The following is an 18,392-nucleotide window of genomic DNA, read 5'->3' on the forward strand; positions in this document are numbered from 1 at the left end:
CCTCCCGATTAGCTTAGACAACAATGTATCCACCATTTGCAAAAGAGAAAGATCCTGCCATCCGGGTGATTTCCATGTTCATACATATTTTAAGAAAAGATTCGTCCAGTATCACAGAATAATCTAGAATTGGAGATTGACATGTCTGTTTGTTAGGGGGAAAAGGATGCTCATTGATTGCCCTAATGGAATTGTCCATAATTGAGGGATGGCTCCAGCCACATTTTCAGCCCGAAGAACCTGGGCATATGTAGTGATAGTGATTGTGGGAATGATAATAGGTGCCTCCTTTGCAACATTGTCCTGCACCAAGCTTGACAGCAGAGGTAGTTCAGAAGGCATGGGCGTTGACCTCAAATCGGTAGATGGTAAGGAGACAGCCATAATTTGTGTGTTTGAAACAGATTCTCCCAACATCGAAAGGTCAAGCATATTGTGAATCAAGGTGGAGGGAAGCCGTGCTTTACTTCGTAGCTCGCCCGCCATAACCTGACACCAACTTCCCACAAATATGTCTCAAAGGGCAAGAGACAAAACCCCTTCTCCAACAGTCACTGTATGCAGATTGGAGGTCAATACAATCCGGGCAGACAGCACAAAGATTTAAAAAAAAACCACAGTCACCGCCACCACAATAGGCTGGCAATTGAGAAAGTGAAATAAAAGTAATTTTGTAGTATCAGTGGAGCAAAGAACAGGCGGCAATGAGTGTTGCAGCAACAAAGAAAATTGTAATGTGCTTACCAAACTGCAACCCGCCAATGCACGTAGAAGTCATCTTCAGGCAGGCTCTGCCCAGTATGAGCGCACCCTCATGTACGGTACACATGAGTCGCTCGTCCTTAGACCCCAGTCTATAAAGTTCTGCATACTTAAGTGCTCAAGTGGCACTCGTAAACACTGACACGATCCGCTATGCTCCGCTTGTCGGAATGGTTTTAAATGAGCAGACTCCTCCTTCTCATGGCAATTCCAGCAACCATGCACAACCGACCATGAATTTCAGGGTAAACATTCGTAACACTCTGACACGGTCTGACAGATACTCCTACTCCTGCTACCAGCATTTCTCTTCCCTGAGGTTTGGAACCAGCATGAGATCCAAGTAAGTGGCTGGGGACAAGTAGTTTTGTCATCAGCTGATGGCTACATCATGCATAGCCATTCTAATAATATGAAGGAAATAAGCACACCGATTTACAGGACATTTAGCAAGCAGTCACCCATTTGTCATACTTCCACTAGTTAATATACCATCAACGTGGTTTGCAGAGGCCTTTGTTCGGTTATGATCACATGTATTTGCTACTTCCAACCCTAGACTTCAGATCCCTGATAGAGGTGTTATCGAGAAATTCTGTGTTATGAAGTAAACTTAGGGTCAAATCCTTACCTGCACTGTTTTTCAAAAGAACACTCATTCGTCGACGGACGGGATCAAAGTTCAAAACGTGGAGGAGCTGATACCTATAAGGTGAAGTGAATACAGAAGACATAATTTACAAGACTTGGACATATACTTGAAATAACAAATAGTAAAAACATGGTACAAAAGATTTAACAAGTAAACAGATATGACAGCACCAGCAAATATTTGTGTTTTTTACACTAGTACTTGATGCTCTTATTATACTTTTAAATGTAAAACTAAGCCCTGAGATCACAAACGAAGATTGGGAAGGAATGATGCTTAAAATATACATATGGTAACAGGGTAACAAAGCATACAGATCATTCAGCTACTAAACTTAACCTCAAAGATCAGCTGGATGTGTAAATGTTTCATGCTCTTTAATGGAAAAATAGGGTGCATAGATGATTTACAATACTAGAGGGGATCAGGCTGGTACATGACAAGTGACCGGGTTGAGATCGTCTAATGTTTCAAGTGACTTCCCCCTGAAAAAAGACAAACCTCAGCTGCTCAGTAAGGGAAAAAAAATAATCTTTTTTAAAAACTTGCCATGTCGGGATGAGGGGAGGTATGCAAAATCCTGATTTGGATCCTGTCCTGGGCCTCACTGAAAGCCTAAGTCCTGGGAGGTCTCATTCCCCTCCACTCTTGTCAGCAAAGGAGGCCTGGTGCTATTAGAGTCACCTCCAAATGAGCAATGCGTGGGTAATGGCTCTGACTGTGATAAAAGCTATTCAGAAGAATAGAGAGGTGGGCGTCAATCCGAGCCTGCGCACAGATTTCTGCTACAACTACATTAGACCATAACGTATATTCTTGTTTGAGTTGGTTTCAATGTGGAAATCTATATTATTTATTACCCTTTAGATGCTAGGGTCTGTATCACATTTCCAACCATGGAAACTTGAAGTATCATTCTAGTGTTGCTTTTTTATGTCAATTTACGTTTAGATCATTTAAATAGTTTAACCTTGATGTAAGTCCTTATGTTATATATTTGGAGGGCATTTTGGTCTGAGAAAAATCTACCATCATATAAAAAGGGGCATGCGGGTGAGCACGATGGATGAGCTAAATTCTAGCCTGTCTGTGCCAGACCATTCCATGCCCTGGTCAATTATTTGCAGATAATACAAAATCATGACATCAGTTCTCGATGACACAGTGCTACAGGTAACATAAGAGAGTGTAAGGAAAGAGAAAATAAGAGCTCAGCTGATCCAGGGATTCTAAACATGGCAGATACCTTTTCAATGCTTGTAGCATACATTAACTTAATTTTCCTCTACATACACCATATAGGAGACAATATAGCAGCTTTCAGAAAGGAAAATGCATACAATTCAGAACTACTTCGAAGAATACAGAGCTGGTTCTATAAATCCAAGACCACATCACTGCAATAAGGCGGTGCACTTTTAAATGCATGCTGTGAGGGGTCAGTAATGTGAGACTCACAACTGTGTTTAGTAATGTGAGACTCACGACTGTGTTTAGTTTTCTCAAGGTTTGACATTTTATTTTAAACAAAAATAGAAAATAAACCCTAACTAAACCTACTCTACCAGGTGATTCCCTACCTAGTCTAGGATCTAAGGGAAAACCTTCAAAGGGAAAGGGAAACATTCAAAGCAACATAGAAAAAACATGAATAAAAGGTTACCAAACAACCAGTGTCTTGGATGACTGTCAGTGCGGGAATCGGGAGAACCGCTGGGCCTGCAGTTCGAGTACTTGATTATGTACGGCCCCCGGGCTGTTTGACTGAAGTGGCAGAAGTGCTGCCCACAACCCCATGTGGGGTTGTATCTCTGGCCCCCCCTGGGGAGCGCTTTATACACAATATATCTCAGGTGAACACAGTTGGTCCCTGGAAGAAGCTGCAGCTGCAAGTAGACATTGCTTGCACCCATGCTGGCTGAAGGAGTTGTGAGTTGCCCTGCTTCTTGGGTGCACTTGTTCAGTGGCCTGCGGGAGGCATCATTGTTGGCGGCAGTCCGGCTGCTCCATCACCATCTGCATCTGAGACTGGCACACAATGGACTCCTCGGCTACCCAACTATGTGACCATGTAGCTGCCACAGGCCCCTTCCTCTCCTCCCCCTACGCCAAAATGATTTCTTGCTTCAGCATCGTGTTGGGGAACCTTGCCTGAAAGGTTTAGCCAGGGCCTCCACTACCTGGGAAAGATTTGATGAGGATGTGCTCCCCTCTTCCCATCTCTTGGTGACAGTTTTCTACGTGGCTTGGGGATACAGCAGATTCTGCGCTGCGGAGACTGAGTCACACAGTGCCTGCCCTGAAGCTAATGTTGATGGTCACCCCTAGTTGGGGAATTTCGTTGTGATCTGCTGCATGACATTCTAGTAGGAGTCACCCAGGCTCCCTGCTGGCAGCGGTTATTGAACTTTGGACTTGGGCTGCCGACACTCTGGAGTCAATGCTTGAACACCTGGGTCCACTATTACCTTATTTCTTCACTGGTCTGGACTTCTTTTCTTGCGCAAATGGTTTGTTTGCGCTTGTCTTGCTGCTAGGCCGCCTGGTGAGTTTGTCGCGCATTGTGCAGTGTCTCCATCCCTCATTTTCTCCCCCTTTCCATCTCTCTGCTCTACCCCTCCATGGTGCTCTCCATCTCCACATCTACTCTGGAACTGCTACTCTATGACCTATCCTATCTCTCTTTCGAAGTCTGAAAGCAAATAATTCACAAAGATCTCCTGGTCTCCAATCCCGGCCTGCCTATCGCTGACACCTACGTCAACGCTTCCTCCAGGCAGACTGTCACAGACATCCTCTTTGTCATTCTCTCTACGGACCTTTGGATTCCCCATATGGTCTCAGTCCTTTCCCCCTTTCTCTTTTTCACCCATTAATTGTGGAACACAATGGGAAGTACTCTTTGCACACTTCCCATCCTCTATGGGCATCATACATGTCTACCAGAATGGCACTGTCATGGCCCACAGCCAGTCTCCTTCTCCATCATTCAACCGATGAAGTGAGTGTCTGTTGCTGCTTTTGCTGCCACGTTCATTTCCCCTCCGACTCCAGCCACCGACTCTCACACTGACACAGCTCTTGCTAACTTTCACCTCTTCATCTCCAACACTCTCGACATGCCCCTGTCATGAGGACTCCAAACTTAACACCTGGTATGATTCCGACCTAGCTTCTCCAAAACGCAAGTTTTGAGTTGTTGAGCGGAGTTGGCAGGCCTCAAGCACATTCTCTGACAGACTGGCCTGCTGCCTGGTCCAAAGGCAATACAGACTCTCCATCCGCTCTAAGAAAGCAAGCCTATATCCAAGCCTGCATCTCTGGGGCCTTAAACATGGCTGAACTGGAACTCGACAATCCTTCTGCAGTCTCCCTCTCCTCTGCCATCCCAGACCCTCTGCACTGCACTGGCCTCTTACTTCATAACCAAAATGCAGGACATCATGTCCTCTCTCTCCTCTTAACCCCTCCCGTTTCCCTTCCCCGCTCTCAGTCCTCCCCTGGCCCAGCCCTCCCCTCCTATTCTCCTCTTTCTTGCAAATCCCACCGGATGAGATCTCTAAACAAATCCTCTCTATGAAACTCTCCTCCAAGCAGGTGCTCCCCTGCTCCTCCAGAACGATCAAGGACCACATTGAACCCCTTGCTTCAGCCTTGGCTGATTTCTGCAATCACTCCTTTGCCACTGGCTCCTTCCCGCTACCCCTCAAGCACTCTCTTGTGCATCCTCTCCTCAAAAAGCCTTCTTCCGATCTCTCCTGCCCCGCTAACTATCACCCTATCTCCATTACCCTGTTCCTGGGAAAACTCTTGGAGAAGCTTGTCGTTTCCTAGCTGATACACCACACTGAATCTGTTGGTTTTCTCCATGACAACCAGTCTGGCTTTAGAGCAGCCAGAGGCACGGAAATTGCACGCCTGAACAGCCGTGAAGACTTGCTCTCAAATCTCAATTTGAAATCTCCTTCCGTTCTCATCCTGCTTGACCTTTCCTCTGCCTTTGATACAGTCAATCAAGCGACCCTTATAAATCGACTCTGACGCCCTTGGCATCACGGAGATGGCACTGGACTAGTTGACCTCCTTCCTCTCTGACCGACCTTCCCAGGTTCAACTGGGCCCTTTTCTCTCCCCATTACACACTCTACCTGCAGCGTCCCTCAGGGCTCTATCCTCTTGCTGTGGCTCTTCAACATCTGCCTGTCCCCTCTAGCCCAGATGGGGGCTCTGCCTTCTCACCTCAATTCCAGTATTATGCAGACGACACGCAGATCTTCTTCAAGCTTCCCTCCACTTCCTCCTCCTCTTTCATTCCTGACTGACTGCTATTCAGGCATGGTCTGCTGCTAACTACCTCTGCCTTAAGGCCAGTAAGACTGAGATACTTCTCATTGGGACCCATGCTCCCTCCTTCCCTCCTACTCTCTGGCTGCCCTCCATGGGCCCCCTCCCCTCACCCTCTTGTGAAGCAAAAAACCTTGGTCTCATCTTCAACTCCTCTCCTTCTCTCCTCACATCGCGGACCTTGCGAAGAAAGCCCACTTTCAGCTGCAACTCCTTAGAGGCATTCTCCCTTTCCTCACCTTCCCCCAGAAACTCATCGTCTGCAGAGCTCTGGTCCTCTCTTGGCTGGACTACAGCAACAGCCTCTTCCTCAATCTGCCTAAATCCTCCCTTCACCAACTTCAACTAATCCATAATAGGACTGCGAGACTTATCCTTGGCCTCAAGCCCAGGGGCTGCATCTCTCCAGCCCTAAAATCTCTCCGCTGGCTCCCGGTTGTTGCAAGGATCAAGTTCAAGACCCTCTGCATTCTCTGCAAGCCTTTCTGACGCCTGCGACCACACTACCTCCAGCTCTCCCTCACTAAATACCTCCCTGCTAGCTACAACCTTCTGCATATCAGATGCTTTTCCAAGCAGCGAGTGGGGGTAGATCTCTCTCCTCTGCAATCTCTGTCTGGAATGGCATCTTGCCCCTCTCAGGCTTCAGCCAGATCTCCTGAATTTACGGAAGCTTCTCAAGACCCTTCTTTTCTCTTCTTCCATCCCGCTCCCACTCCCCTGCTAATGTGCCGCATTGACTGGCTGCCTGGTTCCTTATAGGGCACCAAGCCTCGTTCTCCCAGTCTACCCTAGCACTTTGTTCTCCCCTGACCCCACCCTACAAACCTGCAGTTGCCCTACCATGCTCCGTCCCCCTGTACTAGCCTGGTGGGGCCTACACCCCTACTGAGCCCGATCCAGCCCAGTCTTCGCACTTAGCACGTGGACCCTCACTCCCTGTACTCCCTGCTTTCCCCTGACACTTGTCCACCTGGCCTCCCCGTAGCACTCTCCTAGCCACTGGGCCCTCTTCCCCCACCACCTGCATGCTCTACACTCTTCCCTACCCATCTTAGCATTAACACATTCCGCTCTGTCAGTCCATCCCCCCACATCCCCACTCCTCTGCACTTCTTGTTGCTTCACTTACACAATCCGAATGAAACAAGGCCTAGTAGGACTGTTTTTTTTGTATTCTTCATCCCTGTTCCCCCTAACCCCTCTTTGTTCTGTGGCACCTTGAAACACCATTTGCTGTATAGATGCATTATAAATAACGAATAAATACAAACATACATACTTCTACTTGCCCTGGGCAGATCTTGTTCCCTGGGAATGTCCCAAAGTCAATTTCTTCCAAAGAAATACAAGTCTTAGATCAAATCTTGAAAAGTTCCAAAGAAACAAAAGTTCACACAAATAAAAATCCACTGGTAACAGTTCCTTCTTTTCCTGATGAAGATTCCCTTACGAAGTTCCACAAAGAAAACAACAGCACCAATGGTATTCCTGGATAACCTCCTTCCAGGAAAGAATGGGTAAAAAGGTTTAACGATGGGCTTGCCTCCCTTGATATTATTCAAAGAGGAGTTATAAGGTTGAACCTTTTTAGAAGCAGATGGGACAGGAAGAGACACATTTGTCGTTCCTTTTGGCATAACTTTGGCATTGTGGAGGATATGGGGATTTATGGAAATAAAAGATTTGTTCTTTGGGTTCAACGCTAGATTGAGTCACTTCTTTAGAATGTACCTTTCCATCCTTAGTAGGAGGCTGAGATATATCAAAATGGCAATAAGCCAATTCCTTCTCTAAGCCTGTGCTAAGAGGATTTCTATTTAAGGAAAAATGCAGTGTCTCACCCTGTGAAATAACCCCACTAACCTCGGCCTTGTCTACACCCGGATGTTCCTCCCGCAGTACACCACCCCCAGGATTGGGAACACAAAGTGTCTGCTCTCTCCTGGCCACCTGGAGAGACTTTAGGCAGGGTTTATGTCGGGGATCTGCAGGATTCTCAACAATGCTCTGCAGTGACAAATGCCTACTATATGTAGGCCGTCTGAAGTTCAGTCAGCAAACCTGGCCTATCATGCTTAAATGAGTCTTGGTTTGCTGAAGATTCTCAGGTAAAAATACTGATCATAACTAGGGACGTCATATGGGGGACACCAGGGGTCGCATTTGTAACCCCCGAGGTCGCCCTTGCAAGCCCTAAAAAAAATATATATTTTTTTTAATTGAAGCTCCTGGGCTGTGGCAACGGCTCTTTGTTTCAGGAGTGGCTGGCTTTTTGTTCAAGCCTCTTAAAAAAACAGGGGGTACCACAAGTTTAATACTTTGAGCAGTGAACCTAAATAAGAAAGAATATGAGTAACAAATAATGTATCTTTCTGGAAGTCTATGCTCTAATTGCTAGACTCAATAAAGGTTTATTTCAGGCACACTTCAGGGGGTGAGTCACTGATTTAGTCTGTTCTTAAACACCTCAAATTCACAATGCAGACAAAAAGCATTTAGAGTAGAATATGCATCCATTCCGGACTATGTATTTTGCTTTTCCCAAGTTGCAGTTGTATCATCTTTGCTGCTGTTGTCTCTGTTACGATTGTCACAAGACATTCCATCTCGGTGTACTCTTGTCACTTGACAAAATCCTTGTGCCTAAAAGTTTGTGTCAGTGTCAAATTGTTTGATCATAGCACATAAAGTGGCCCTTGATTTTATTGTGCCACAATTAATGCTTTGTTGTAATGTGTCTATCTTTCCTATTTCCATGGCATGCTGTTCAGGATGTTTGTTTGCATGTGTGAGGTAACGAGTGCCCAGAGTACGGGATGCCGTGTGAGTGTGCTGCTTTCCCTGCGCTACTCTAAATTCTTTAATACACAGTTATGAACCCTCCCAATGGTATGCATTTTGCCAGCCTCGGAAACCTGAAAAGTAGATCTATGCAAGCTTGACATGTTGCCAACTTTGCACCAGACCTGCAGATGAACTGGCCTGCTGTTAAATCTCAGTTACCAGTTTAATGGTATCCACTACAGAGTGTAATTTGCTTTCTGACTTTAAGAACATTCAGACATGTAATTCCTCACTTTACTAAGATAGCCATAGACGATAAGATAGCTTACTGGGTTGAGCGCTCACTGCTGCGATGTGTGTGTTTGTGATCTGCAGGTTACAGGTTCGAATCCTGACTAGGCCAACTCAGCCTTTTATCCTTCTGAGGTTGATAAATGAGTACCAACACAGGTTGGGTGATATTCCATATAGATTTGTTCTATATAAAGTGCTTAAGCGTAAGCTCTAAATAATAACATATCATTTGGTCTTGGACGTCTGTTTGCATCATTTGGTTATATGGGCCTATACACACTGATATTAACGATACATATGGTGATCAATTCTTGTATGAATTGTATATCACATTACAGTGATATTGTAACCTGCCAGACCTGGATCTTAGGCCAGGGTTTACTAAACCCACATATGTACACAGCAACAGGCTAGACCAGATTATTACAGAAACTCAATTTTAAATGTCTAAACCATGCCCGTTTGAGTGGTGACATCAGAACTTGGTCTATTTCTCAATATCGCCCCATATTGGTAACCTGAAGGCCCCTAGGAATAGTGAAAAAAAAATCAAGGTTCATCCCTGGAGGTTGGCAAGATCACAGAAATAGTGATAACCTATGCTAGAATGCTATCAGCACAAATCACAGCAATTCAGGATGCATTAACTAGATTTGGTTGGAATCTTGCCACACATCCTGGTAAGACTGCCCATGTAAAATCACAAAAAATACAAGTAAGAACAAGATTACAAAATGGTTCCCTAGAGCCCTTAAGCACCAGAAAAGCTGCTAAAACACTATAAATGGGTATGGCACCACCAATGTAAGGTGCGTGACAAAAGCAAATATGCGTCACTATTTACAAACTGGAACAAAGCTATTTAACAGGCAAAAACATTTTACACCCACAGAGTTCAAGAGGATAATCCAACAAAAGAAACATTCAATATACTTAATCTGCAGAATGCCAGGATGGCAAAGAACTGTGTTCCAACCTCACTCACATTATGCATTTCTGTAGGAATCAAATCATAAGCTTCAAAGCCCTGACAATTACTCCCCAGTAGGAAGAATACACCAAAGCAAAGAAAGAAACTCATTGTCTCATTCTATAAAACACAAGTGACACAGCTCTTCAAGGGAGGCAACGTATCAGGGTTGCCACATGATATATGTCCTGAACAAACTATGTAAGAATTAGCTCTGTCCAGAGTTTGGACATTGCTCACACTTCCACATTAATTCCTAGAACACTGCGTAATACCAGCTGAAGAGAAGAAAGTAGTTATTAGACCATTATTGAAGAAGCTTAATGAGATCCAAAATACGTTGATCAGTCCAATTTCCCCAACTACTGTTTAAAGGAAAATTACTTGAGCACAGAATTGCTTCCTACAAGCAGCAGAACATCATCTCTTACATTAGCGGTGACCAGTTTGCAGTCCAAGAATAGACAACTGAATCTGTAGTAGTTGGGCTCCTGGATGACCTTTGGAGATTGTTATTGGCCACATTTGATCGGGTGCTACTTGGTAAATTCCATGACCTGAGGTCTCAGGGCAACATCTTTTCTTTGCTTCGATACTAACTTACTGGATGTTCACAAACGTTGGCACTGGGTTGCTCAGAGTTACAAGATGACTCACATATGGTGTCCAGTCAAACGATCGAAAAAAAAGGATCGAAAGACCTTTTGCTCGAATACAAAAGGATCGGAAAAAAGGGTCGATTTTTAAAATGTATTTGTTTATATATTTTTTTAGTTTGGGTTGGTAAAAAAATGTTTTTAATAAAGAAAACGGTGGGTTGGGGGGACCCCCCCATTAAAAAAAAAAAAAAGATTCGACCCTTTTTTTCCATCCTTTCACTGTTGATCCTTTTGTTTTCAATACTATCACTGGTAACCCCAGGGATACCACAGGGATTGGCACGTCCACACTATTCATCTAATGTATCTCAGACCATGCGAAAATGGTGAAATCTTTTGGGTTCCTTTTCTTCATGTATGCAGATCACACTCAAATCATCATAAGGTTAGAAAAAGAAAACATAATGTAGCAATGAATTTTAAGGCATCTAGGAAGGCAATCAACAGATGCATGTGCCTTAATTGCCATCAATTTAACAGTGGCCCTTTTAGCCCAAGAAAAACAATTTGTGGTCTACTGATTTTTTGGGCCATTTTGCATGGGACCATGCCCCTCGCCTGACTTGTAGTCAACAATGTGTGTGTTAAACTAGATGCAATGTTCGCATTACATGCCAGATATCAGCCATTGCCCAAGGCTGCTTTGTCCAACGATGACTGGATTATTGTATTGCAGTCTTTCTGGGACTTCCTACACGACTACAGAATCCAGAATCCAGAGTGCAAAATCTGGCTGCTAACCTGAGCTGGTACCACAGGACCACACAGGTCCGGTTTTCAAATTATTTTATTGGCTGCAGGTAATATAAGTATTCAGCACAAAGTATTACACATGCTGCAATCAAATGGTCAATGGAATTCTTTCTTTATACAGACGCCTAAACCCTCCTAGGTTTCCGGTATCATCTTATTGGTGGTAGGATGTTCTCAAACCAGGTAGCTAGGTTAGTTAGGCAACTCCTGTGACGGACCCGACTGTCAAGGGGGATGGGTACCCATAGCCACATGGGGCTGTACACCTACCAGGGTGTCTGCCAGAGCCAGTCCTGCCCTAGAGCCGGGTTGAGGGAGTTAGAAGGGCCCCACTCTCCATTCCCCCACTTATTTACCTGGCTGCAAGTAGAAGTACAGCTTTTAATCATCTCATGCCTGCCACACAACATTCTGGCCAGTGCTTTCTCTCTTCCATTTCAGAACTACTGGACCTAGGGATCCTTGCAGCGAAAGAAGAAACAGTCAACCCACTTGCGAGAGATGCGGTGGCGAGGACGGAGCATGCAGTGCAGTATTGCTTGCTACACACCAGCAATCAGCACGCTCATTTACACCAGACCACTAACTCTGAAAATGCCAATTACTGTACAAGACCGCAATTGGGACACGCCAGTGGACCTGCATTCCAAAAATAGGTAGGCCTTAAAGGGCACCTTATGGCTCCCACCTATGTAACACAGCACCTGGGGGAGAGCAAGGCAGAGATTGCACCGGGGAACCAGGTGAGCAAGAGAACCAATGGAAAGGAGAGAAGGAGAATAAATATGGACAAGCAGAAACAAGAGTGTGGGTTGTTCAGGTTGAGGTCAAGGGGAGAGAAGGCAGACCAAGAGACCAGGTGGTGGAAGGACTGTGGAGCGGAGCATGGAGGAAACCAGAATATAGAGTGTTAAAGTGAAGTATTGTTTGGTGAGAGCAAATGGTAATAGGGTGAAGACTGTGTAAGGTAAGTGAGTAAGATTAAGTGAGGGAGAAGGGGAGCAAGTGACCTTAAAAAGTTGAGTTGGACAGCGAAAGGAAGGCGTGTATGGGAGGAGGAGGAGTGTAGGGCACTGGAGTGTAGTGGGAGTGGAGGGTAGTGTGGAGAGTAGTGAAAAGCAGCGGGACTGGAGAGTAGGGAAGAGAAGAGCTTACTGGAGTAGATGTGAGATGGAATAACATCAGTGGGGCAGACGAGAGGCTCTGTGAGAGTATAAGGGAAAGAGTAGAAGGAAGGGAAAGGAAGGCACAAACTTCAGGGTGAGGAATCCAACAGCGAGAGAGGGGTAAGCCCGAGTGCGACCTCAGTGGTTGGAAGCACCTATTCCTTTCTTGAAAACCACTGCAATTCCTGTGGGACCTCAGGCTCGGATCCACCTTTAAGACCTCAAAGGGAGTCAAATAGATAAGGTGGTAGCATTTAAGCCTTCACCGCCAGCCAGTCCAATTTTAGATGGTATGGGTCACCGATCTCTAGTGATGATATTGGAGAGAAGAGAGCAAGCGGCACAGCCCTTACTTAAGCCCCCTTAAAAATTCACATAAAAAAACATTCAACCATCTTTGAGAGTTGTATGTTTTAGAAACCATCTATGACGCACCTTGCCAAGCGACATTCGCCTGATTTATTCAACTATTGCAAGTATTATGAAAGTGTGTTCTGTAACGGGAAAGGGATCACTGAACAACTTAAGGCAAAGTACAAATGGCTTGGCTAAAAACAAAATGTAATTCATGTGTAAAGCACAGCAGAAAAAGACCTGGAGGCAAAACAGAGCCCTTTGAGTATTACCCAGATTTCCATTGACAAAAGATACTAGGCCCGCTCTGGATGCCTTTTTGCTCTCTGCTAGAAAGTTTTGACCACTTCCCAAGAGAACAGAACATATCCACTGGAGGTAGGGCAGGAGCTAGGTACTTCAAATGGATCACAACCGCAACCATGATGAAGTCACACAAGGAAGATAATTAATGGAGTCTGTTTGATCTCAGGCAAACAGGAGAGGGGGTATAGTGCAGCTGAGCTCAGTAAAACTGTCCAGTTATTGTGAAAATGCCTAAGCCACCCTTCCTGTGACCCCCCCATTAAGTTCCTGCTCGTTACAGCTGCAATGATTTTCCCTGTACAGAAGTTTTGGGATGGACCAATACGCTGTGGAAAAATTACTAAATAATGGGCGTCACCCCCTCTCCGTTAATTGAATCATCTTAAACTCATCTTGAAGAAATATCGTGAAGAATCCTCTCTAGAGAAGATTTCACTGGAACCGTGTTGGGGTAAAGTCTGCACAAAGTCTTTAGCCATAGGAGTGAAGATAGGTATTTTCAAAAAGGGCGCAGATCTTGCAACTAACCGCTTCAGAGCAACATTTGAAGTGGCCAGCTTTTGAAACAGGCCAGTCTTCTGCTGGAACACTGATACCCAAGACTCTGCCTGACTCAACAACCCCTACCTTTTCCCCAGCTTAGAGCCGATTATCACAGCAGAACTGCACTGCGTCATTGGACCCAGAAGAGTCGACTCACTGCTGAAGTTGAATCCCGCCTTTTCTGCAATCGAGCCACTGTCAAGCATTCAAACCACATGAATCTGCACATCGCCACTGTCCTAAGCTCCTTTGATCCTTGTGCCGTTTGTGCTTGTTGAGTTGTTTGCGTTGCTGCATCCCTTCAAACCTGCTAGACCAACCTGATGCCGACTCAACCCATTGGAAAGGGCCCATAAACCCATCTTGATGCTGTTAAGCTCCTGAAACAAGACATTAGCGTATCTACAGTGGTTATATACCCATGGTCTGATCTATTGGCCCTAATGACATTTAAGAACCCACTGCAAATTAGAAAGACAGATCTGTCAACTTGCTACAAAGATTACCTGCCTGCATGCCCCTGTTATTCACTACTGAGAAAGACCCTTTCTTCAAATGTCTGCTTTGCTAGCATTTTCAATAGAGGGTTTGTCCTTTCAGTGTAATTAAAATCTCACATTTACATGGAACCTTGACTCGACATTTCTTTTTATTTGGATGCTTCCTTACTGGCTCACACCCCTCATGAAGAGTACGGCTCTTCCTTGGCCCATGCTGCCCTAAAGAGGCGAAGAAGGTACACTCTTCATCATGCTGTAACTGTTTCACTTTTATGATTGAGATCCCTGCAAACACATACACACAGCAAAGAAACAATTTACCACTACCATACTTTGTCACAACAAAATTCTGCCTGGAACTGAACAGATAGACACGGCAAAACAAGCGGGGTTACAGTAAACGAGTAAACAGATTTCTTTTACTCTATGTAATAGAGGAGCAATTTAATAAAATATAAATTGAACAAAAACTGGCAAGAATTCCTAAACCGAACTGACTAGAATCCAAACTCTATTGCAGGAGCGCTCAAACCATGTCAGAATTGAGAAGGTACCTGGGTCATTTTATAAGAATGGATAATTGGGTGGCGTGGCCAGGAGCACCAGCGATGAGGCAGCTCCTTTGATGGCCTCCGCATGGATCCGCAGCTAAGCCCTAATTCTGCCCGTTTCCAGCCGGGTTCGTGTTACGAGATGGCGAGCCCTCAGCTGCTGAGGTCCCGGGCTACAGATGACAGCGTATTGAGGGCATAACGCTCTCGCCAACGGTGAAAACGCGACGGGGAGCTCGGACGCCCACACCCGTACTATGGCCCAAAATGGCAGCCGCATCTCCGCGACTCCTCCCAAGTTGGCGGCTGGGACCCATCATCAGCCCTGAGCCGCATCTGATAGCGGGTGCCCACGTATAAGGCCTGCACCACCTGACATCCCGTAGCGGGACGCCTCCCCCCACCTCGGGGCCTGATCCTTGAGCTGCTGGAGCTCCGGGGACTTCCTGCCAGTGGCTACACCACCAGCGGGTGCGGCCCCGCGGGCCTTGGACTGATCTCGGAGCTGGAGGCTTACCCACCGCCCGCCTCCAGCGGTGGCCCCGCTGATGCCCCTGTTATTTGGGTGGGACCCTTGCTACATCAGCGCCCCCCCCCATTCGATTCCTGGGTGCCCCTGCCCGCCTTCTGCCTGCTGCTCCCAGGGGTGAGGCCCTGCCTCCCTCGGCTACCATCGGAGGCCTTCCAGCTATAGCGCGACCCCGGCTCGTGTGAGGGACACGCACATCGCCCAGGTGAGATTGCCGGCCCCTCAGCATACCTCCTCCCAACCTCTCCCAGGGTTGCTCTGGGGCCCACTGCAACACCCCCCCCTGGGAGCCTACTATTCCCCCCAGACCTCACCGGGTCAGAGGACCCTAGAGCCCGCTAGCCCTGACCCCATACGGAGCGTGCCACCCCCTTTGACTTCCTGGGGCGCTACTGCCCACGTCGCCTTGCCATCTTCCTGGGCGGCCGCCCATCTTACTGGAACTGTGCCACTTCGTGAGACTCTGAAAGCTCAACCTGTCCGCTCCACCGCCTGGGATGCCCGGGCCCTACCCATCCCATACATCTATTTGGCCGCCTTCTTTTGCTTTCCGTAGAACATAGACACGAGACTCACCCTCGGGCGACGTCCCCTCGCCTCGGAGCCATGACCAAAGCACTAAAGCCCTCAAAATCGACTGACATATCTACCATGCTGCAGGCCTCGGAGAAGAGTAAGAAAGCAGACCCCCCCAAACTTACTCCCCAGAAGCCGGCCGACGGCGGGGGGGACACTTGCGACCAAGGAGGACCTCCAAGCCTTAATGAGCGATATTAAATCGGAATTTAGAGCCTGCATGACGGAACTCACCGCCAAACTGGAACAGATGGAACAAAGAGTCGCCGGCATAGAACAGAGGGTCGGGGAGGTCGAGGACTTAACTACGGACCACTCCACCTCGGTAACGGAAATTCAACGCGCCGTCCAGTCGCTGGTGGCGAGAACCGAAATCCTTGAACATAAGCAGGAGGACTTGGAAAATCGCTCTCGCCGCAACAACCTGCGCCTCCGCGGGGTGCCCGCTTCAATTCCCGATCGAGAGCTCCCTGAATATGTGAGCACCTTCTTTCAGTCTCTCCTGCCAGACTTGGAGGAGACCCAACTCCTGCTGGATCAGACCCACAGGCTGCGCCCTCGCCGGGGTATCGACATGGATCCCCCCCCGATGTGATCACTAGGGTCCACTTCTACACCACCAAGGAGGCCATAGCAGCTATTGGCCGCTCAAAGGACGAACTCTCATTCCAGGGAATCCCGATACAGATTTTCCAGGATCTCTCCCCGCTGACTCTTCAGAAGCGCAGGATGCTCCGGCCTTTATCGCTTTTTCTCTGGGATCAGCAGATCCGTTATTGATGGCTTTTCCCCACGGCTCTACAATTCTCGTACATGGGCACTCCGCGCACCATCAGCCACCTGGACGATGCAGCGTCAATTCTTCGTCCGGACTCGCCTGGGTCTTCAGACCCCTCCGCTCTGAGTCGGACAAGCCCGGCTTTAGACACAACCTCCCCAAAGCCGAAACGGACCCCATAGTCCAGGGTGCAGAGGAACCGCAAACCTAAATAAATCACTATAATGCCTACACCAGACACATGGTACTGGAAATGCCTGAAGCCTTTACACCTAGCCGCGGAACCCATGCGGTCCATAACCCCCTCCAATGTGGATGCCATCCCTTGACCCTTGGAGACGCCTTCATCCATGTTGGCGCTGTCAGATGACAGCCTTGGTGCTCAGGGGCCATGTCAATGGTTTTAAATCGACCCCCCTGACTACAATTTGGACCCCCCGTTGGGGGTCACTCGTGAATTCCTCCCGTTGGAGGCCAGTTAGACCAGTTAAAAAACCCTCAACCACAGGAGACCCCGTAACGACTACGCTCTCACATCCATGGCTGACCTGACCCCCCCACGACACCCCTCCCCTCAGCAAGTGGATCTTCCGGACCAATCTTTGCATTTGAAACTTAAGTTCACCACCTTGAACGTTAGGGGCCTGAACCCCCCCCCCCGAAGAGGAAATCTATTCTACAGAGTCTACAGGACGACGGGACCTCGATTGCCTTCTTGCAAGAGACGCATTTAATTCCGGTGGACTTTCCTCGACTGCAAAGCAGACTCTTTCCGCTACAATTCCTCGCCTCTAATGGAACCAAGAAGGGAGGCACCGCCATTCTATTTGCGAAAGACCTGAAGCCCCAGATCCTCAACACACGTCGATGCCAAGAGGGTTGCTTCATTGCAATCAAATGCACCATACATGGCCAGCTCTATACCCTCATCTGGGTGTACGCTCCGAACGAATACCAGGAGGGCTTCTACCAGGACCTAGAGGACATCCTCCTCCCTTTCATTGAGGGCATGTCGTCAAGGGAGGAGACATTAACGGGGCCCCGGACCCCCCCCCCCCCAAGGACAGGTCCCACCCCGCAACACCCAGAGACCTGACGTTGGCCACTGGCCTGCTCCATCTATTTCGCACGCTGCACATTGTAGACTCTTGGAGGGTACTGTCCCCGGATGAAAGGGACTTCACCTTCTACTCATACGTGCACCGTACTTTCTCTAGAATCGACCTGATCTTGACCTCCTCACAGATCCTGACTTTCACTGATGATGTGGTAATTGGCCCCCGGATCCTCTCGGATTATGCCCCAGTTACATTGACCTTGCGGTTCCATGATCCGGAGCCCCCTCCATGCCGCCGGTGGTGCTTATATGACCCTATTCTGGGGGACATGGCTGTGAGAGACTCAATCGCCAGCCCCATCAAGAATTATTTTGCCGAAAACCGGGACGAGGACACTTCCCCGGCCAATACCTGGGATGCCATGAAAGCGGTCCTTAGAGGAGAGCTGATCGCCCAAGGTGCCGCATTCCATAAAAGAAAGCAGGCGACTCGAGCAGTCCTGGAGGCTGAGGTCCGTGAAGCAGAGGCTACTCACAAAAGGAAGGGCTGGGCCCCCAAATCCTACAGGATCCTACAAATGGCTAGGAAAAAGCTGGAAGCTCACTACGCTGAGGCTACGGCGAATCTGTTAACCAGAACCAAGCAATGGTACTACGCCCACAACAACAAGGCCAACAAACTCTTGGTGAACAAACTGGCAAAGGTGAAGAGTAGGAATGCCATCCTGGGCCTCCGTGATCCGCAGGGGGTGATCCATTACGCGGACCACGAGAAAGTATGTTTGGCAATCGCCCACCCCCTGGAAATAAT

General features: G+C 47.5%; 1 protein-coding gene across 3 annotated transcripts in view; it reads right to left on the reverse strand.

Annotated features, from left to right (window-relative positions):
- ATP11C (ATPase phospholipid transporting 11C) overlaps nucleotides 1-18,392 on the reverse strand; it is a 1,508,462-nt gene that overhangs the window by 584,742 nt on the left and 905,328 nt on the right. For all 3 annotated transcript variants that reach the window (XM_069612799.1, XM_069612797.1, XM_069612798.1), the window contains exon 16: nucleotides 1,394-1,467. In XM_069612799.1, coding sequence (XP_069468900.1) covers nucleotides 1,394-1,467 — 74 coding nt within the window. The remainder of the gene's footprint in view (nucleotides 1-1,393; nucleotides 1,468-18,392) is intronic.

This window comes from Ambystoma mexicanum, chromosome 5p, assembly GCF_040938575.1.
Source record: "Ambystoma mexicanum isolate Mex_15411 chromosome 5p, UKY_AmexF1_1, whole genome shotgun sequence".
In the NCBI taxonomy this organism is placed as follows: domain Eukaryota; kingdom Metazoa; phylum Chordata; class Amphibia; order Caudata; family Ambystomatidae; genus Ambystoma; species Ambystoma mexicanum.